General features: G+C 43.5%; 2 protein-coding genes across 3 annotated transcripts; both read right to left on the reverse strand.

Annotated features, from left to right (window-relative positions):
• Nucleotides 1-1097: 1097 nt before the first annotated feature.
• LOC6595888 (proline-rich receptor-like protein kinase PERK1) lies at nucleotides 1098-14430 on the reverse strand. The gene is made up of 5 exons (XM_026989647.1): nucleotides 14291-14430; nucleotides 12010-12062; nucleotides 2332-2534; nucleotides 1954-2257; nucleotides 1098-1653 (listed from the first exon to the last, which is right to left on the reverse strand). Exons 2-5 carry the CDS (start codon nucleotides 12010-12012, stop codon nucleotides 1207-1209), a joined length of 957 nt encoding a protein of 318 aa, XP_026845448.1. The 5' UTR covers nucleotides 12013-12062; nucleotides 14291-14430; the 3' UTR covers nucleotides 1098-1206.
• A 4254-nt stretch (nucleotides 14431-18684) lies between these two features.
• Nucleotides 18685-22021, reverse strand: LOC6595886 (bromodomain-containing protein DDB_G0280777). Of its 2 annotated transcripts, none has more exons than XM_026989472.1 (4): nucleotides 21773-22021; nucleotides 21438-21572; nucleotides 19287-19943; nucleotides 18685-19233 (listed from the first exon to the last, which is right to left on the reverse strand). In XM_026989472.1, the coding sequence occupies exons 1-4, from the start codon at nucleotides 21888-21890 to the stop codon at nucleotides 18830-18832; spliced, it is 1314 nt and encodes a 437-aa protein (XP_026845273.1). In that variant the 5' UTR covers nucleotides 21891-22021; the 3' UTR covers nucleotides 18685-18829. The 2 variants fall into 2 exon arrangements, with proteins under 2 accessions (XP_026845273.1, XP_026845274.1); XM_026989473.1 differs by lacking the exons at nucleotides 18685-19233; nucleotides 19287-19943 and adding exons at nucleotides 19977-20547; nucleotides 20611-21219.
• Nucleotides 22022-22038: the final 17 nt, after the last annotated feature.

The following is a 22038-nucleotide window of genomic DNA, read 5'->3' on the forward strand; positions in this document are numbered from 1 at the left end:
GAAATTGCTGCTGATGATGTTGGCTCACTTTTCAGGCCATGAATTGCGAGCTTAATTATAATTAATGGACACCGTCCGGGCTATTGTTGAGTTATATTTCTGGCAGGCGGCGCGCTATTAAAGCTGAGCAAACATGCTCATAAAACCCGTTGACAATCCATGCCTCTGTTAACGGCACCCCACCGAAACCAGAGGAATATACTTCATATATTTAAGGTGCAGTTAAAAACGAATGATTGTATTTTTGTTGGTTCAATATTTCGTGCTAATTATATTGTTTCCATGGCTGGTGGCTGGTGGCTGTTCGCTGGTGGTTGGTGGCTGCTGCCTTTGACGTCTGGCGGTCAGGGTCTGGTCTGCGATCAGGCCGCTCTGTGATCAGCCAGTAAATGATGGCCCAGTGGCTGCCGTTCAACGACACTGCTAATTGCTCTCTGGCTAATTGCCAGGGGTTGTGTTGTGTTTGGGCTAGTTCGGTTTTTTCCTTTGTCGAGTTTCGTGTGCCGGAGGCTATGAAAAGTCGCTCAAGAAAGTGCCAATCAGTGGCCTGGGCTCCGTTAGTCCATTTGACAGCTCACCTTGTCCCGTTTGACCTTTTTGTTTGACCCCTGCAGGCAATTAAAAGACACTTTAGGCGCCATCTCCCTCACGCTCTCTGTTGTGTGTTTCCACACATGCCCCCGGCTCTAGTTCGTTGCCTAAGTCTTTTGTTTTTCGCCGAAAGATTGTACCCGGTAACAGTTGATTATAGCATAAGGCTATATTGCATTGGTGGAAGTTTATGTGATAGGGAAAAATAGAGTTTACGAGTCCATTTAGTACACATGATACTGATTTTGCATGAACATACGATTCGTTGCAGCTCTTTCTGTCTGTCTTTCTGTATGGACTCCTAGATCGCTGAGAATTTGAAAATTCAACGATACGCAACTTAGTCACATTTATCCAAAAGGGTTTTCCCATTCTCCTTTCAGACTTCTCATTATAAGAGGGTTTCTTGAAGAGTTCGCTAGCATTCTTTAGTGTTTTAGTTGAGTATTACCCCATTAGCAGGTAGTTTATAGTCGAAAGGATTTCTTCATTTAAGTTTTATTACGGGGTGTTTTTCTTTATTAATAGTTATTTACAACATTTTGGGTAAGACTTAAGCTTAACTTTTGTTTCGTGTAGTTTTCCTCTGTTTTATATTGTTGGCCCGCCCATCGCTCAACTGGTCTGTAACGAGTTTTGCAGCTCCTGCTCCTGCTTCTTGGCCAGCTTCTCCTTCTGCCTCTCCATCTCCAGGTGCAGCTGATGGAGTCTCTTCTGCTTGGTGAGCTTCCTCAGGTGAGCGCTCTTCTCGTGTGCCACCTTGTAATTGGCAATTGTTGTGGGCTGTATTGCCGATGTCGATGTGGTGTCTGCGGTGTCTGATGTGGCAGATGTTGGGCTGGAGCTTGGGCTGGGGCTGGGGCTGGGGCTGGGGCTGGGTGCTGCTGCTGGTGCTGGCGTTGTGGTACTCGTAGTTGTAGATGAAGTGGATGTTGTTGAGGAACTGGTAGGCAGAGCCTGATCTTTGTGCTTGTGCTGCTGCTGGGCGGCCTCTTCTTCGAGCTGCTTCTCGAGCTGCGCCTGCCACTCCAAGGCCTTCTCTTCCACTGGCAGCTGCTGCAACTGCAACGAAATGATGTATGCGATTATGACATGGACATGGACATGGACATGATTGCAGATGATTGTGAAAGGGACAGTGAGCGGGATGTGTACGAGTAGGAGTGGTTTTGGTTTTGGTTTTGGCAGAAAAGCATTTACAAAAGCAGTTTTTCTCGGGGGGTTTGTGTTTTGTGAGGATTGGCTTTAATCTCTTGTACAATTTCTATATAGATCTAAATGCATATCAGGTAGGTGTAAAGTATATATCGGTATTATATATCAGTAGCGGAGATACCGCTTGCGGCTCTCGTATTGCCTTACATAGTTCCAGGGATACGCATGCTTGGCCGCCTTCTCGTAGGCCTTGTACTTCTTGGTCTTCGCATTGTACTTGCCCTGCAGCTTGTCGGGCAACACAATGGCCGTGTACTTGATGCCCACGCCGGGGACATACTGTGCCGCCAATCCTGGCACCGAAGTGACTCCTGCACTGTACACGGAGCTGGCCAGCTGTCCATAGTTGATGGAGTTGCCCCTGGGCGGCAGATTGTTGTAGTTGGGTGGGGCATAGGGTCCGGCGGGTATGGCCCAGGTGCGAGGACGGGATGGCGGTGGCAAGACGTACCTATGCGAAATGGAAGAGTGAAAGGCAACAGATCAAAAGGTGAGCCTCTCCTCCCGAAACCCCTTTACACTTACACATAGGGATTGGGATTGGGTGTGTCATTGCTTTGATCCTCCCATACAGGCGCCGGTTCGCGGTACGGCTTCTGCGGGGGCAGTGGCGTGGTTCGTGGCGGCAGCGGCGCTATCGGTCCCGTGTTCGTGCCCCAGTCCACCCGGATGGCCTGCGTCTGGAGGCCGAGGCTGGCGACTGTGACTAGCAGCAGGCATGGAGTGAGCTGCAAAACGAGTATCGGGTTTTTGGGGTTACAAAGGAGAGTCTTCATCTTCGACTACAAAGTGCTTTGCATTATCGTGTTTGACAAATTATTACACGGCTGCGAACAAACGGCCTTCAAAGGTGGCCCCCGCCCCCAATTCATCTCAATTTGCGTGTTGTTTGTTGTATGTTTTCGTATATAAAACTCACTTCACCTTATCAAATCAAATCGAAACCAAATCGATATTAATTAAAAAAGCTTTATATAGCCGCATGGCAAATTGTGAGACAGAGATTCAGATACTCGTACAAACACAGTCTGGACTTGAACTCGATTCGAGTTGAATCTCGTATGTAATAATGACAATTACATCAAGTAATTCCCCGCGTCTATAGGCCCCAATCTCCATCCAAAACAATGTCAAGTGTTAAATTGCTGCAGCTGTTTGTATAAATAGAGAGCCTCATTGTTGTCATGTTGAATTGTTGTTTGAAAAAAAGTTGAAAAAGTGCTGAAATGTTCCAAGAAAATGGATACTCCATTGCCTTGCACTTTGGCCGCCTGGCCTGCGTGTTTGGCCTATGAATTATAATTATTTATACATATTTATGGCCACTGTTTGTTGGTTTAATTGAATCTTTTCTCGAATCATTTGCTCGCATAATAGATTTATTGTTGATTAATTACATTCAATTCAATTCCAGTTTAATGCGATTCGTTATTGTTTGACACTTTTTCTGCTCTTTCTGCGATTCTCAAATCGATTACAATGGACAACGCTGCAGAATGCGACATTATTTATTATTCTGCACTGCCTTGTAGTTATTTTTATTGCCGACTGGGTGTTTGCTTAACTAATGACCCATTAGGAAGTGTCTATGGGGCGAGAGCCGCACCGCACCGCGTCGCGCCACGTATTGGAACCGCCAACAAAACGCACCCGAAACGGGGCGGGCGAGGAGCGGGTGAAACCTTTACTTCAAAGATTGGTCAATAGTTGTGTCATAGCTGGCATTTACTGCCCGCTAAGGAGGATAGGCATCTGGCAACAAATTTGTCAGCACAAGTAAATGCCAAAAATGGTATCAATAACAGAGATTTATAGATTCCTCTATTGAATAGCTGGAAAACGATTGAGGATTGTTTTCGCGGGAAGCCATGGGAGTGGTTTTCGCGCCATGGGATAGATTCAAAAATGGATAAATACATTGAAATATGAGTAGATTTCGCTATGATTGACTTGTAAGGAGTAGGTACACACATATATGGCGCATGGTATGAACACTTTCCTTGTCAAGGTCTTAAATAGATAGATTGATGGAGAAGTAGAGAAATGGAAAAAACATAGGGTGTGTATCATGTCATCACTTTGAATGGAAGGGAAGAGTGGTTTTGAAATCTCTGATGGATAGATACATACTCGCGTGTAGATACATGGAAAGGTACAATTATTCATCTAAAGGTATTCCCATATAAAAGTAGGAAAGTGGCTAACATTCTTGTCAAATGATTTACGACACTTACATTGTAGGTTGGGTTAGATTACTATATACTACTATGTAGCAGCCATGGTAGAATCAGGTACATTGACTATTTCCTTATTAAGGAATTTACGAGAAAGAACTTGGGGGTTGGGTCTTGGCTATATTTGTAAAGATTTATCGATTACTCAATTGTTTCCCTGGAAAGTGTGCATAACTTTAAGCTCTCTTTTCATCATGCAAATCGTAATCGAAACGCCATCTCCATTTGTATGCCTCCCGACATGCAAGCCAACCGAAATGCTTATGTTACACAAGATTCCATTCCAACCGTTTGCCAGTCTTGTTTTGACTGCAACTTTTTTATGATATCTTATGAGAGACAGCAAAAAACTCGCTTCACCAATCGGTTAAGTAGAGTAACCCCCCCAAAAAAAAACAAGCAGCCAGAAAATAATTGTCATGAGCTGTGCATCGATCGTCGATCGTCAAATTGTGGCCTTGATATCAGCATGCTTTTATGATTGCACACACGAATGACACACAGACAGACAGACAGATAGAGCCGATCGGAGCCCGGACAAGTACGGGTATTGCTGCAACTCAGCCCGCATTGGCAATATGCCAATACTCGGTGCTCATGCAGTGTGCATAGCAAATAAATACTTGTCAATGCAAAATCGTCAATCAATTAGCCAAATCGGGGGGATGGCCGAGCCCCAGACCGTCGACAGGCTTACAGTCGACTCTTCTGTCGGTGTCGGAGCATAATTGCTGGCATTAGTCGTGGCACGATCCAGCCAGCATTGAGGTTAGGCTCTGGGACGGGGATGACGTCAAAATTCGATTCATGTGCCACCAAATCTGCGTGATCATAGTTGTCAAAAGAAATATGTTTGTACATTTGTATGAATGTGTTCGAATACCAGCTCTTGCGAGTATTCAGTGTGATCTCAACGAGGCTTTGGCATAAACCTTTTAATGGCTCCAGTTTGACAAGACCTGTTATTAAGTAGCATGAGATGCCATAAACTCGAATTTGTGTAACAATGGTCGCCCTGTTGGTCTTTGGTCTTTGGTCGTTGGTCGTTGATCGTGTCACTTCCGACAGACATAATGGGATCGACCCTGAACTTGAGAGAACACCATAATATACATATTGTATGTACATACCCCCCATAGGAAGCCGCCAAAACAGTCAAGCGTGTTGGTAGTTTTCTTCTGGCATTTTTCGGCACAGGTATCTTTACGGCTTAATGGCTCCAAGAATTGCGCCGTTTGCAAAAATTGTTTGCAGTTGAACGAACTGCCGGAATGGCAGAGCAGACTCCCCTCTTGTGGGACGCCTTAATTGGATGGGCCACTCCTTCCGCTCCGCTCCGTTTTGATCTTGATCTCGTTCTTGATCTGAGGCGGACCGAAATTCTGCTCACTAATTAAAAACAATCAATAAAACCCCCAAGTAATCGTATTCGTAATCGTCGCTCGTACCACACGCTCCATTACAGCCCCGGCATTACACCGCATTATCATTATCTTTGATTAACGCAGTTTAGTACGAAAATAATCATTTATTATCAAATGACTGGGCCGGCAACTGCTGGCTGCAGTTGTGGTTATGGTTATGCCTTGTCTATGGGTTTTTTTTTGCTTTGTTCCTTTTTGTTTTCCGATCAAAGCTCAAATTAAGTGCTTAGTCAAAAAATATTTTTTGCGAAATTTTGGTGCAGCCCGAAATGTACTTTTTGGGTCAAGCTTAGATTTAATTTAATGTGGAAAGAAAAGCAGCCTCCTTAGCCAGCTGTTTGGCTCTTTGGCCGCTTGGTGTGTCTGCTGTGGTGTGGTTAACCACCGCTAAGCAGCTGTTGCTGTGGCTGAGGCTGAGGCTGTGCCCCTCGGACAAATCGCTTGAGATCTCCCGTGCAGCCTCTCGTGCGGGTCTCCTAGTAAATCTCTTTTATTGCACAACATTATCAGAGATACTTGCGGTGCGAGTAGTCTCGCCGAGTCGTTCAAAAACAAAAGCCAGACAAAATTTAACGCTTGCATTTGGCGTGTTCAAATTGTAATTCGATAATAAGTATGCCATAATCATTTTTTAAACGCCTTAATTGAAATAATTTATATTGGCTTATGGGGCTTATGGGGCTTATGGGGGTACCCCAATCGACCTACTCCCCTATCCTCTATCGCCACACCATCGAGGGATACCTACTATACTAGACTGCTTGTGGGTCGTGCGGGCTGTAAAACTGCAATTTAATTATGAATATGGCTATCGTATCTCTATTGGGGAATTTTCGGGGCAGATCGTTATGAGCCTTCATTTGTGAATTGCAATTTTCGCAATGCGGGTAAAAGTTGCAAACAACAATCCACTGTGGATATGATAAATGGTTATTCCCTGAAATTATCACTCGCACAATGTGTGTGTGGGGGCGATGAAAGTAAGTCAATGATTCGGCTATTGAGGAACTGGGAATTGGGGTTAACGGGGTTCACAGACACCAAAGACCAACAATGACAGCGATCTGATTGATGGAAGAAAAGCAGAGCTAAGTAAAGGGCAAAGCACCTCATTCATCAATCAAAATGCTTTCAACATACTACACTCGCATGGGGGGAGAATGGGAGTGTAATGAATGTGCATTTGAGAGTAAGGGATCTTAACTGGATTACTCAATAAGCGGATTATTTTATTGTTTGATCCAATGATCTTCTTTATATTCCAGCTTTTATAGTGGCATTGAAACACTTAAAACTATCTATGAAGAATATCATATATTGATTTGGATCATGCATGATTAAAAAGAGATGACCATATGAAGATGAACATGAATAATCAAAAGGAGGAAATCGAGATTGATTGAAATAATTGATTCCATTTCAATATCCAATGGAATGATATGCTTCCTGTCTACCCATAAATATACTGGGGTTTTTCAGGAAAACACACATCTGTATAACATCCGTTTCATATGCTTGTTATTCTGTTTGAACAAGAACCATCAGATTGCAGATTGTAAGCCATGGCAGGGTAATAACATGGCACTATATCAAACAAAGTCAGAGCTATGATGGTGGGTGTGCTCTGCCGAACGCGTCAACGGGAAAATATCATCCATAAATCTGGCTTTCCACTTACGCGAGTCCGAGTCCGAGTCCGACTCCGAGTGTCTCTTGTCCGAACTTAATCGTAAATTTTACATCTTAATGGGTTCTGGTGCAGAACGTGAGAAGACATCCGGCAGATCACTGAACTGGGTCCAACTACAGAGCCGGGTATGCCTGACTGACCGCCGGTCTGTCTCCGGCTGACCTTCGCTCGAATCGAGAATCATAAATAAAGGGTTTAAGAATAGCAGCACTCGCGGAGCAGCAACTGGAGAATGACTTCATCTGCCTGAAGTCGAACAGCCGAAGCGTGTCACGTAATTAGCTGCTTTATTACAACGCTGACTGGGCCATCTGGCCGCTGGCTCATTTGCATATAAAGTGCTTGCCTAGCCTCCCCGACTCAGATTCAGATTCAGATTCACTCTCGGATTTAGATTCAGTTTCAGTTTCAGTTTTTCCAGAGATACATAGTCGTACATACATATATCCATCTTCATCAGCCGGTGCGGTGCCGGAGAAGTTCAAGGCTTGGCAAATTGTCGCTCACTCAATGCAATAACCGCAGCAAACCATCCATCAATTAACTCGCAACGACCTTGATAAATCAGAGAACAAACAACCAAACAACATGGCACATTGCCAGTAGCCCCTGCCGCCTCCCTTTTGCGCCACCCTCGGAGCGAATTAAAAAGCTGGCGTTAAATTTGAACATGGCTCTTTGACGCCAGACCATTATTTCTGGTGGCTCCATCCCCTCCCCTTGATGTAGTTTCGTTTTACTTTTTGGCTGCGCTCATTTGTCACAGCGAAAACTTGTTTCAATTTTTGATGTTTTCGCCAGCTTTGAGCATTTGTTCGCCAACATTTTGCTTGCACTACTCTTTAGTTTTGTATACCCCTGCAAGGGTACATGTGGAGGCAGAGAGTCTGTTTTCTGTCTGTTCCAAGCAATTAAGTCTCTGATTTCTAAGATTTCTAAAAGACCTATCTTGGAGCTTCCGGAAGAGTTTTCAAACAAAACATGGACCTGCAAAGCTTAGACCCCAAAAGTCTATCATTAGACTCGCTTTTCATTGCATTGCTTTTGCGTTGAAAGTACAAAGTACCCGTGCACAACAAAATACCAAAAATAATATTCAATTCAAGCTTCCTCATCAGTCAGAAGCCATGCAGTTCAACCAGGCCTAACCTTGTGCGGGAGAACGTACAGATCCGCGCACACAAGCCTCTTTGATCTGTCCGTGGATCAGCGAATTGGTGGCTCAGTGGATTGCTGGTGCTTTGGTGGATCGTTGGATCGTTGGAAGATGTGTCTTGAATTATGATAGTTGATTGGCAGCGATTTGTCTTGGCTTTGGTGAAGGTGCCGTGTTCGTGTTTTGAGGCTTTCCAAAGTGCTTCTAGTTTCATATTTGTTCACATTTTAGAATGTCTAGTATCATCTAACACTTGGGTACACTTGGGTATTGCATAGTTCAGCCAAGTGTTTGGCAACCGAGTGGATATTAAAATGTTGAAACCAGTCGAGGGTGCTCCATACAGATTTTTGACAGTAAATGGGCCATTGAGATTCAATCGAAGAATGCCCCTTAGCTTTCCCTCACTTTCAAAGCGAGATTTCTGTGTTTCAATCTCTTTAAATCTATCTATTAAATCTGCATACTTTCCAAACCAACGGATGGTTGGGGCACTATGATAATGCACTTTGATTGATTGCCACAATGTTCCCATGCTATTTGATCGGAGTTCAGCCCAAGTCAAGTCCACATCCCAAAACAAAAGAATATTCAACAATGTCGATAAAATCGATGGCCAACAAAAAACAGAAATGATTTGCGAGTCAAATAACGAAATTTATAAGCAAACCAGACGTGGGAGTCAATCAGCCAAATAAATAAGCGCAAAAAAATACGAAAAAAAAGGTACAAAAAATTCCAGAAGGTAATAATATATAAGTAGACATCATGTTGATTTCAATTACGTTGGCAAAATGCTTGCTGCCCAATTAATGCGCATTTTGAACCTTCTCAATGGGGTTAATGAAATTTTGCGATGAATCTACGATATTCATAAGCAAATCTCTTGTCTCTCGTAGATCCCTCACCCTCAATGGCAATGACTCCGTGGGTGGATTCTACTTACAAGACCAGGCATTGTTCATGTGCGTTCCCAGCCAGAAAACTTGACCTTTTTCGCGGCTGAAGCTGATTTCACTCGTACTCGGACAGAACATGCAAGGGGCGTAGCCGGCTTTTAATTAACGCAAAAAATTGGCAAATTAAATATGTACCTCCTTCGGTACTCGCAAGTAAACGCAATAAATGACTCAAGAAGCGGTTACAGAAGCTGTGGAGCATCATGAAGGCTAACAGCTTGTCTCTGAAAGGAATTCGGCGAAGTGTCCTCAGTGAACTTAGCTTCTAGTGGATATAATTTCATGAAACTTAATTTAAACAAGTAGTGGATTTTCTCATTCAAGAATATGTATGAAATAATGTAATGATATGTATAAATAAGCAAAGAATATCAATATATATGTTAAAATAGCGGAATTCTTAGATATTTCCCTGTCAAATAATTGAAAATCTGTTGTATTAAACCTCTGCTTCTGTGAATATCCTCTGGAATTTGGTCTTTGTATTTTCGAAATTTTGTTAAGACTGAACAAAACCCCCCCTTTTATCCCATTAAAATCTTGGAAAGCTAATTTCATCAATCTTTTTTGTCAGTTTCAGGAATTTTTGGTTAATTGTCAATTATTCTAGGCTAGATTCCAATCTCCATAAATAAGGCTTAGGGTATGCCCCAGGGTATACAAATGTTTTTTTTTTTTTCAGTCACCCATTTCTGCCTTATGCTGGCCACTTGGCTATAGCCTGCTGTTTGCTGTCTGCTGCCTGGTGCCTGGTGCCTGGTGCCTTGATTGACTCCATCTCGATAGCAGAGGCTCATTGAATTTCTGGCATTTTGGGCGGCACAGTTTCGCAAAAAGAGAAAAAGTGGGGGAAAAAGACCGAGACCGTACAAAAACCTTCAAGACGTAATAACTTGCATTTTGAGTAGGGCACTCAATGCGTCTCGCCTGGTCGTTCGCTTGTGGCCCCGACTAACCTGGGCGCTAATCATAAATCTGCAACGCAACTGCAAGTCAAGACGCCTAATCAGTGGTTACAGACCCAAAAGTTAATGCCTGTCAGGCAGTTAAGTGTTTTGAACTTTTCGACTGGAATGTTGTGAAAATGGGGAAAAATAAATAAATCGAAACAAATCGAATCGTATCGTATCGAATCGAATCAATCGAGTCCAAACAATGGACTTCGTCGTTGGGCCCAAGACAATGGATCGATTGGGCTTGTGTTCAGGAGGTCAATGTGCTACCGTTAGCGTTAAAAAATTATAGTTTTGGACCGTAGCAAACAGTCGCACATTGATTGTTTTCTAAACAAACCGAAATCGCCTGTTAATTTGTATAATTAGGGGCTTTGTTGGATTTTCTGCATAAAATAGCCATTATCCAGGGTATGTAATTCTGTTAACCATTATGTATGGATCCAAATATTTGTCAATCCAATCCCATAAATTTAAAGCACAATCAAAATGATAACCGAAAGTGCATGACAAATCACTTGGGGAGTGTTGAAATTGATATTAATGATATTTTCATTTTGGAGCTAAAGATCATGCAACACCAATTCGAATCTTTTGATGCGTTTGAGGAAGTCATTTAAATTAACAAAATATGAAATCATTAAATGGCATATTAATATACTTATGCTTGTCTGCGGTGCGGTGCGGTTTGGTTCGGTTCGGGGCCTTTGTGAATATCCACAAATATATAATCGAATACGTTAATTGCTTAAATGATGTTGCACAAATACTGCCTCTTGCCTGGTGTATTTTGACAATTAATGACGCTGATTTCACCAAGACCATACAGGGGAGTGTGTGTTCGCATTTCGTTTCCGGTGAGACATCAGCTCGACAAGCCACAGAAATCATTATACAAACAAACTTGCCACAGAATACGAATACGTACCGAATGCGTATAGAATAAATACTCGTAAGAAGAATTGACGACAAACCACACACCAAGCACGAATTGTGGGTCATTGCCTTGTCGATTGCTGGCTTACAACAAAAGAGAGAGATATGTATGTACATTTGTTGTGGCTTGTCCTTGGGCTAACAGAAATTATGGGAATCCACTTGGACATGTGATATGTATGTATATTACTTGGGATTGTGTGTTGTTTAAGGAAACCTGAGAGAAGAAATGTTCTCAGAGTTATGAATGTATCTTTAATTGTAATTCTTTGCTAAAAGTATTTCCGAAATTATGGGAATCCCTTTTGGCATGTAATGTGGCAGACATGTTATTTGTGTTCTTTAATAACATATTTAAGACAAATTGAAAGAAGATATTATCTCGGAATTTATTAAGAATCATATACATAAATCGCAACAGCAAATTCCTCGAGATAATTCCTTTAGAAATAAAAATTCCCAGACTTATCCAAAATATTTTATGGAATCCCATAAGTACGAGTACTCGAACTTCTCTGCCCCCTTTACGAGTATGAGGATGAGGCAAGGTCCATTGACACGAATGCCTGAGCAGTGCCTGAGCCCTGGTATTTAATTAATGCAGTTCCCTGGCGTGTGTGACAATTTCTGTTGTTGAGTGTGCTCACCGATTTAATTACTCCAAAAATTATGTGTGAGAAACAAAATATTCGAAACGTGCAAAATGTATTTGCATTGATTGAGCCACAGCACAACAAAAACAAACTAAAAATACAATCAGCAGCTAATTTTCGGGACACACGTGTTGGAACTCAATTACAGAACGGAAATAGTATAGTTGAATAAATGAAATAATATTGAAAGTTACTTACCATTTTGTGATTCGATATTTTCAAAGGAAACTCGAAGCTTCTAAGTCGATCAACTGAAAAAATATTAGGTATATTTGAAATGTGTTTAAGAGTGCTTTTCAGATTTGACAAACAATCACTTTGAGGGTCGGGTCGCAATGCGAGTTAGCACAGAAAGTTGTTTGGGCTGTCCTCTAGTACATGGATGTTTACCGAGATCTGGCACTAGTTTTTCTAACAACCAGCAACCGCTCAACTGGTCAGCCTCAATCAAACATCATTCCCACTCTAACTGACGCGTCAGATGCCTTGTAATGGTAGACGACTCTGGCATATCGAATGACATGTGGGACAATATCAAATCAGATTTAAAGTAAATATCAAATGGAACGAGCCTGAGCCCGAGCCCGAGCCCGGCCCGGGCCCGGGCCCGCCGCCATTCATTATGCAATCCAATACCATTACTTAGTTGGACCCTAGTGAATGGTTTTTTTTTTTTTTGGCGCTGATTGTGTTGGCGATGACGATGTCTGTTTGGCGTCTCAATTGCCAAGTGTCCAAGTCCGTCCAGTGGCAACATTAGGGTATCGAGAGCGAGATCGCGACCGAGATTCGCTCCACAAATGGATAGGGCAGCCTGATAACAGGAACGACCGGACACTACTTTTGGGCGGCGTCCATTGAAGGCGGGGGTGACTGAATGACTAAATGACCGAATGACGGACTGACGACCTAGTCGCCGCCAAGACACGATCTGTCGCGCATGCGTAAAACATTGGAACCAATTTAAATGTCCATTTTAATGAAAATTTAAGGTACGAGTAATTTTCAATTGCCTTTGGGGTCTCGCGATCGGTTTTTGGTCGCGCCACCGCCACACAGTGTAGCAAAATGTAGCCAAATGTGAGCCACATGCCACGCATTTTAAGTGGTCGGCTAACTCTTTCGTTTTGGCATCGTAAATATCCCTGAGTCTCTTTGAAGAAGGCGTGCTAGTATGTGGTTTACGAGCCAGACCCAGGCGCAGGCGCAGGCGCAGACGCATATCAGGCCCAGACGCAGACGCAGACGCCGAACAGACCACGCCAACGACAACGCGAGCCCATGTCACGGCTAACACTCGGAACGTGACTATATAGAAGTAATATGTGAACGCCTCGGAGATTTCGGTACTGGTGGAGGGACGTCGAATCTTGGGCTGGAGGTCACGCACTAATCGCTGCCTAGAATCTGTCAAACCCGTTTCGAGGTGTACTCGTAACCTTTAGTGGGGCTCTTAGGCTTTTGAAACGATATGTGCATAAATTTAATTAAATTTTTTATTGCTGATTAACTAGTTGAGGATGCGGCGTTGAGTTCAATAAACAAAACAAACAAAAAAACTCCCAGCATCACTTGGGGTCCACCGACTCTTGAGAAACGCGAAACCAATTTGAGCAAATTAACAAGGTTTTTATAATCACACTTCTCTCGCTTGGTTTTATACATATTCATAGTCATATTCATGGGGAGGCAACACCCAACTTCAAGTACCCACAATTATCTAAGAAAATGTTTCCGGCACATTAAAAAGGAGAAAAAACTATATAGATGAAAAAAAAACAACAAAAATGTAGGTACATATAAGATACACTCCTATTATATGATTAGCATGCATTATGGCCTTTTATTTCACTCATTTCAATGTTGTTGCATTTAAAAAGGCAATGAGCATTAGCGAATTTTTATTTTATATTTTCAGTCAGGTTTTCCCTTCCTTTTTGTTGCTTTGAAGTGAAATATTTTTGGCCAGTGAAAGATTCATGGGCGAGGTTTTATTTATGGCGTTTCTAGAAAACTGATTTTTCCTTCAGATTCGTTTTTTGGTTATTTTTGACAAATGTTTTGTTGCAGTGCGTGCAAAAAAGGCTGGAAAAACGCCTTCAATTTTATTTATCTTTTGTGGAATTGATTTATTTATTTGCATAAATTTAACACGCCTGCGCGGCAGCTCCAGCCTCAGCCCCAGCCTCAGCCCCAGCCCCAGCCCCACTCGGAGGCGTAGTCCATGTCGGAGTCGAAGTTTTGGATTTGGAGCCTGTAGGCTATAAATTGTCTGCATTGCTGCACGCAAGTTTGTTGCCTAAGTCTTTTGTTTCTTGTTTCTTATTTCGTACTCCTTTTTTATTCGTTTTTCGAATGTCGTATATGCTAAATAACATAAAAAAAAAACATCGCGAGAACCTCACAATTGCGAATGATTAACACGGGTTTGTTTGAGCCTTTGCCTAATTTTTGCAACATCCATCGACACGGCACATACTTTGCTGGTTACAGATGCTGGGTGGTGTATGAGTAGTATCTCCTGCTATGGACAAGCTGCTTCTGTTGCAAGTACGAGTATCTTTGAACCGGAGTTAGCGCTAAGGCGTGACAAAACAGTTGGAAGACCCGGGCCGCACTGAAAGCAGCGAATGTGGTAGCATCAGCACAAAGTCTCCGTCTCCCGGTTTTCATTTTCGTCGGCGCCTCCATCTGGTCATCAGCTGGTTTCGCGAACCCCAACCAAGCCGAACCCAAAGACCGAACAACAGCCCGAACCCCCAGCCCGAGCCCCATGTCCGAACTCCAACTCGACCCCAAGAGGAGCTTCGGCTGTTTTTATACCCTAAAAGCGAAGAGTTTTGGGGTATATTGGATTTGTTGTGAAAGTGGGTGTGTGTGAATCCCAGAAGGAAGCGTTTCCGAACCCATAAAGTATATATATTCGCGATCAGCATCAATAGCCGAGTAGATATATTATATATATAGTTGTACGTCTGTCTGTACGTCAGGGACTATAAGAGCTGAAGCAACCAAATTTTTGTGTGCAGACTCGTGTGCTATCACACTGAATCAAGATGGTTCCCACGCCCCTTCCACCCTCATAAAGGGTGAAACTCTGTGGCATCCACAATTTTGAAGATACGGGAATACGAAAAACGTAGAATCGTAGATTCTACCAGATTGTCGAATACAGCTTAGATCTGATCAATATTATAGCCAGACGGAAATTCCACCTGCCGTCTCATTCTCTCTATCTCTCCATCTCACTCTTAATCGTGCAGGGTGTGCCCCCTTGCGAAGGCTAGTGAGATATAACAGTTGGTGTGAGAATAGAGAAAAAGAGATAGATGTACATATGTAAGGAAATGGAAACAGAAAATATTCTATAATTCATAATATTAGTTATACATACATATACTGACTTAGTTCCAAATATATAAGTAGTGCCGCAGCCCTTGCTGCAGCTCGCTACGTTCCTGCTCGTTCACTTTTTGTTTTGCTTACAAATGTTGCCAGAAAGCTTGTTTTCCACCAGCAACATGGTTGCTAGGGCTGCTTCCGGCTGCTGCTGCTCAACATGCTGCTAGGCTGAAGCTAAATTTTGAACAAATAATTTAATTGATTTTTTGTTTATATTAAAACCATATAAATGCTGTTAGATGAGTAACGATTATAAATTAATACTCAGAAATATGTAATTTAAAATTAATGATAATTTCAAAGATATTTATGAAGTGGCACAGCAGGATTCCCTGTTCAAATGTTCAAAAAAAACAGATAAATATATATACGAAATATTTGTGGTTCAATGAGAAAAGTGTATAAATAAATACTCAAATATATATTTTAATAAATATCAAAAGATAATTTTAAATATATTTATGACGTAACTTTGCAAGAATGGGGAACGAAACCGTTTAAAACTTTGTCAAGGTTTGCCACTCTAGATATTTGCGAATTTACAGACTTTTGCTAGTGGGTAGCACCACCTCCCATGATTATGAGGGAAAAACCTCTTAGCTCTTTTTAGTCCCCTCATTGGGTATGGTAGGGGTGGGTGGGCATCCCTGACCTCTTTTCACAAATCATTTACTGATAACGCTCACACAGAGACTCACTTGTACTCGCAGTCGTGCCCGTACCCGTACCCGTACCTATACCCGTACTCCAACCGCACTTGACTCACATTACAGAGACCGATTACGTGAGCGACATTGAAATCGGATATAGTCAGGTCTTTACGCATGAACTGAAGGCTGACATATTTTAATTTCTTTCATTAAACATTTCAAAGCAGCCTACCCCCACACACACACACACACTCCCGCGTGAGCATGGATGGATAGAGTGGAGTGGTTGTCCCCATCAATTTGATTGGATGTCAACCGATTCAACTGATTTTATTGCTTGGCCACGTTAATGAGCCCCGGCTTGCCGCATGTCCGACTTGCAGTCCAGTGCTCGACCAACACTCATTATCGACTGCCTAATATTAATGCAAAATATTTGTGTTTTTGCATTTATTTAATTTTATTTTATGAGTTCAGAGCGATGTTTAATGCAAATGCAGAGAGATCTTTGGCTTTGGGCGAGGATTTGTTTCCTCATTAAAATACAAAATTGAGTTAAGTGATTCTTTTGGTCAGGCGCGATAGTTCAGGTCAATTAAATTGTAAACGTAATTAAAAAGCCATATCAATCAACTGGAACATTGATTAGCATACACAAGTTTTTGCCATTATGTGTGTGTATCTTTCATTCGAATAGTAAATCAACAGATATGTCTGTTAAGATCACTTGGGTTTGACAAGTTGCCTTTGGTCTGGTCAGCTGCTTAGAGGTATGGTATGGAGTGGTGGGACTTGGGCTGGGGCTGGGGCTCCTAACTCTGGCTCTGGCTCTGCTCCGATCATTGCTGGGCAAAACAGGTCTTACAAAAGATTATTATCGCTTTTATGGTGTTTTTATCGTTTTTACAGCATTTTTGTATGTCTTTATGATTGATCTGGTGAAGTTTTCAGTCTTTTTTTGGGCTAAACTGTGATTTGCTGCTGGTCTTTATTTTTTGGGTGAGAGTGTGGGAGAATTTTTGGCCAAGCAAGCGACTTAATCGGATTTGATAATTTTGATAAATTGGTATTGAAAGTGAGCGGTTAATATATGGTAATTTTACGGGTAGTATGGCTCTGACTTGGAGCGGGAGATTGGATTGAAACTGGGTTGGGATCTACTCGTATCTGTATTGGAATCAAACTCCACCCAGTTCTGAAGATCGTTTCTCATTTTTCTGGTTTCAGTTCTACACTGAATGTACTCGGCAACCCTGTACCCTATATGCGGTTACCGTTACAGTTACAGAGTTGCGGCGAGTTGAACGGCAGTCGTTCAACAGCTACTAAGATTCGCATTGTTTTCCCCCACCTGTCATAATTCATACAGATATCCAATGAAAGCCACCTACCACACTGGCGTTGTCGTTGTCGCCTTTGACGGCCTACGAATATGCAAATTCCAAACACTGAAATATTGATATTGTACGCCTGACTGACTGCAACAGAGTATGCCAGAGTCTAGAGTCGAGAGTCGAGAGCCTAGAGCCCAGAGCAGACAGAACCCAAGAGCAGAACAGTCAGAACAAACCAAGCGAACAGCCGCAAAAAGTCACAGCTAATAACCTAACCCAATGCCTTCGGTTCGCATTTATCTTTATGAGGAATGGGGTTATTGGAAACGCAGCAGATAACAGACAAAGTATGGGGAGGGGAGCAGTGCGGAGTACGTTTACGAGTCATTTGCAATATCTCTCCAAAGCTGATACGCTCGTTTAAATTAGTTGTTTATGTAACACATATATTTCTGTTATTATTAAAACGAGATTTCCAACTGCATTTGCACACAATTAAGCGCAGTAATTTATGATAAATTGCAATTTAATCAGAAGAATAAAATATAATCGACGGCACAAGACAAAAGCCCACATTGAAAGCCACAGTCACAGCCACAGCCACAGCTACAGTCAAAGCCAAACCCAAAGTAATTTCTTTTAATTAACAATATGTTAATCGATTGGTGAGCTCCCTTTTCAGATACAGCTACAGGTTCAGCAGACAGACACAATTTCAGGTTCACATCACTGTCTCAGAATCGATTTCAGGTTCAACAAACAGTGGAACTAATTTGCAGAAACCAAAAGAAGGAATTATTATCGGGATTTTGCCAATGATACTTGCGGCTTATACCCGTATTGATCCCCCCAAAGCCGTCAACCGGCTGTCGAGTGTGTGTCGCGGCATGAAGCGTATCGGATATGATTGAACGTATAATTAATGGTCGAGGGATTAGCGACAAGTACAAGCCACACATATATTGGATGCTGTACTGCCGCTGGCAACAAATTAATCAACACATGCGATACGATACGAGTACGAGGCGGGTGTGTGGGTGTCTAGACCATATGGAGAGACACGTAGAGATGTGGAGTGGTAGCACAAAGCAACTGGAGCTGGTTCTGAAAGGAGTTTGGCCCCAGAGCAAACATATGTCAATCCATCAAGGCCACCATAAGTTGGGGGGCAACTTATCAGATTCGATATCCTTACCAGCGCATGATGTAAGCCTTTTTCCGTCTGTCTCGTTTTGAGTTGAATAAATCCGAGAACAACGAGACGTTTCATTTAATAATTTCTTAACCTGTTCAGCATTAAGGTTCATTTCATTGTGGTAATCATATGCAAAACATCGGGCAAATGAACTTCCCACCTGATTCTAAAAATAATCTTCTGCACATTTCCGATGACACTTCGACTATAATTAGAGCTTCATTCAAAAAAAACACATTTTTAATATTCATATAAGCATAACAATGACAAATTAAAGGAAAATGAATTCCCCGAAACAGGAAAAACATATACAAATACACAGTTAACGACGATTGAAACCAGGAAAGACAAGATAGACGAAAAAAAAAATATATATATATGTTCCATATTTATAAACTACGACAATGGCAATTTATGGAGTTCGATCCCAGGCGCCGCTAGTCCTGCTGCGCGGTGGTCTCCTCCAGATTGCAGAAGACATTCCGCATTTTGTCCAGATCGGGGGGCGCCGTATCCGGGTTGCGTATCCACATGATGTAGGCCTGCTTATCGGTGCGTGTCAGGGGCTTGAAGTTGCGCGGATTCTGGGCCTCCTCGTCCTGCAGCTTGGAGTTGTAACGTGCGTAGAGAAAGATGCGGTAGCGCCAGTTGTCGAAGGTCTGCTTCCACTCGGTCACATGCTTGACAGCGCCCTGGGGCACTGCATTCAACAGATTGGCCAACTTCAGCCAGTAGGGATCCAGCACAGGATCGTTGCGGCGATGATCATTGATGAACTGATGCTGCTGCAGAAAGTGCACGTAGAGCTCTTTCTGTCGCTTAGACATGCGTTCCTTGCGTTCTGTGGGGTGAAAACCATTAGAGCCACATAGATAGAATCGAATATATTCTTACGTCGAATGTTATTGGTGGCAGTCGTGCCCATGGCCATGCTCAAGACCTGTTGTTGGCCGGGCAATGCGTGCGCTCCAGTGGCTGCCTGCTGCTGTTGCTGTTCCTCTTGCTGCTGCTGCTGCAGGAGAGCCAAATGCTGTTGCTGCTGCTGCAAGTGCTGGTGCTGTTGCTGCTGTTGGATCATGTACTCGTGCTGGATGCGCTCCTGAAGCAGTTGTTGCTGCTCTTCCTCGTGCTGCTGCTGCTGCTGCTGCTGCAACTGATGATGGTGGGATGTTGGGGGTGGTGGCAACGGCAAGGCCGCTGGCAAAGGCAATGGCGGTGGTGGCAGCTGCTGTGAATGTGGTGAATCCGGCAGCTCGTCTTGTGTATCGTAGTCCATCTTCGGGCTGCACGCCTCATAGGCATGCATCCCCAGATCCGCCGAGGCCGCTCCACTGCTGCTGGTCTTATCGATGCGGTACTTCATGCTCTCCTCGTGCTCCTCGTCTTCGCAAGGCGGCATAGCCAAAATGGGAGTAGGCGTCGTTTCCAATACGCTGCTGGGCTGGCATAGGTTCGTGGGTTCCTCGGGTGTGGGCGATTCGTTCAGTATTTTCTGCTCCGCGCAACGGCACTGGCGATTTAAGACGTAGTTATCCAAGGCCACATCGTACACTGCAAGAGGAAATAATATCATTAAAACAGTTGTACAATGCACAGTGAATCTAACAACTAGATAATGAAGATGTCAAGCGATTTGCTTTGTTGATTTTTTTAGTTTTGGCTTAAACATATTGTATTTTGCGCTTAGCATTAGTTAAAGTACACATTAACAGTTTTGTATATTGCATATAGATCCCAAATCAATAATCGTAGCTGTTGGTGGCTGTTGTGGCCTCGTCCAAAGGCACAAACAGATCCATTTTCTCATAGTCCTGCGGTGCTATGTGCTTGTGACTTGTCCACATGGCATAGGCCTTCTGATCGGTGGCAGTGAGCGGCTTAAAGTTCTTCGGATCACTTGTCTCCGACATGCTCAGCTTGGAGTTGTAGCGTGTGTACATGAAGATGCGATAGCGCCAAGCATCGAAGGTCTGCTTCCAGTCCTCCACATTCTTCACAGCGCCCTGCGGCACACTATTCAACATGTGTGCCAATTTCGCCCACAGCGGCTCGGTGAGGCCATCATGCCGGCGATGATTCGACAGCATGCAAGGATTGTCCTCGAAGAATTTCACATACAGCTCTTTTTGATCCTTAGACATGCGCTCGCCACGTTCTTTAAATGAAAAGGAGTTCGATTAGGCATTTATTAAAGAACAATGGGAGATGCTGTCCTCACTTCTAAAGCGACTCATCAGCCCCGGAGTGTAGGGCGACTGCTGTGAGGGATTCGGCGCATTCATTGGCGGCAAACTGTGCGTGTAGTTCGAAAAGATTTGCTGGGCGGGCAACGAGTGCTGCAGTGCGGCTGCCTGCTGCTGCTGATGCTGATGCTGTTGCTGCTGCTGGTGATGCTGCTCTTGCCGCGCCAGAAACCGAGATGTCCTTGCTAACCGATCCACCTCCAACTCGGACTCCGCTTTGGGTATAATGTCCATCGGGTCGATGGACTGTGTCAACGATTCGGGCGTTCGCTCAGCATAAGTTTGTGTGAGACGCAGCTTCTGGGAGCTATCCGCATGATCTGAGCTGGAGGTGTTGGCCTGCTGCTCCAGTGGCGAATCCACTGGCTCATGGCACACGCCCAGAGCTGGCGAATTGGGCTGCGAGGTGGGCACGTAGTCGTGCGTGTGATGGGAGCCACTCTCACTCGAACGCTGAGGCAGTGGTACATGGTGCTGAAGAGGATGATGTTGCTGCTGCTGCTGTTGCTGTTGCTGCTTCAAGACAGCCATCGAGCATGAGGGCTCATAAGACAGCATCTCCTTGGCATGACCATCGTCGAGGGCTGCAAAGGGAAGCATTTTACAATTTGGGTTTTATTACAAATGGCAAATTTCCATAGACTTACAAGCAAAAGCACGTTTACGGCTGCCGCGTCTATATACACAACAGATCTGATCTATATATATATATATGTTTTTGGGGTTTCTTGACTCCGAGGGACTCGCTTAAACGCTAATTGAAACGCGGCTTAGCTGCTATACGCTATACATGAGTATTTACCTTGACTGATTTCTATAACGAAATTGGTAAGGTCATGCCTTTGGGCCAGATAGTGCAGCAGCAGCTCGTCGGGTATGTTAAAGCCAATTTTCTTGTTGCGAAACTCGAAATTGTATATTCCGAAGGCGGCACGCACTGGAAAATGCAACAAATATTATTTGCACAAACACTCCGGGGCTCTTCCACAGCCTTTGGGTGTCGCCGCCAGCAGTCGCCACTCTGCTATACACACATACTCGGAGGGCAATTAAGTTTTACGACCTGACCTGGCCGTGGCCGCCCGCCCCATCCATCCATAAGGCACGGGCACGGCAGGCAGCTATCGAAATGCTTACCCACGTTCTTCAGGTCCCATATGTTAAGATTTCGATTCTCCTCGGGCACGCCAATCATTAGCAGCTTCTTTGTGTCCCGAAACTGAAATGGAATTATAATCCCTGACCGCAGCACCATTTTCAATGCGCCACACACGATTTTCACAAATTTTCCACGTTCTTTTTGTGGTTATCTTCCGTAATTGTTTTGGTCTCTCTGTCCCTTCCTTCGTTTGCATGTTTACTCGTTCGTAAACAGCGTGATTAGGGATGGGACAAGTACAACT

The sequence above is a fragment of the Drosophila persimilis genome, unplaced genomic scaffold, assembly GCF_003286085.1.
Source record: "Drosophila persimilis strain 14011-0111.01,24,50 unplaced genomic scaffold, DperRS2 tig00000431-arrow-pilon, whole genome shotgun sequence".
NCBI classification, from domain to species: Eukaryota; Metazoa; Arthropoda; class Insecta; order Diptera; family Drosophilidae; genus Drosophila; species Drosophila persimilis.

Coding starts and splice junctions, on each gene's coding strand:
- LOC6595888 (XM_026989647.1), bottom strand. Junction 2,258..2,331: donor CCCAATCCCAATCCCTATGT/GTAAGTGTAAAG, acceptor CATTTCGCATAG/GTACGTCTTGCCACCGCCAT. Junction 1,654..1,953: donor ATGCGTATCCCTGGAACTAT/GTAAGGCAATAC, acceptor ATTTCGTTGCAG/TTGCAGCAGCTGCCAGTGGA.
- LOC6595886 (XM_026989472.1), bottom strand. CDS start 21,890: ATGGTGCTGCGGTCAGGGATTATAATTCCATTTCAGTTTCGGGACACA. Junction 21,573..21,772: donor ATGGGACCTGAAGAACGTGG/GTAAGCATTTCG, acceptor TGCATTTTCCAG/TGCGTGCCGCCTTCGGAATA. Junction 19,234..19,286: donor TGCCACCAATAACATTCGAC/GTAAGAATATAT, acceptor TTCACCCCACAG/AACGCAAGGAACGCATGTCT.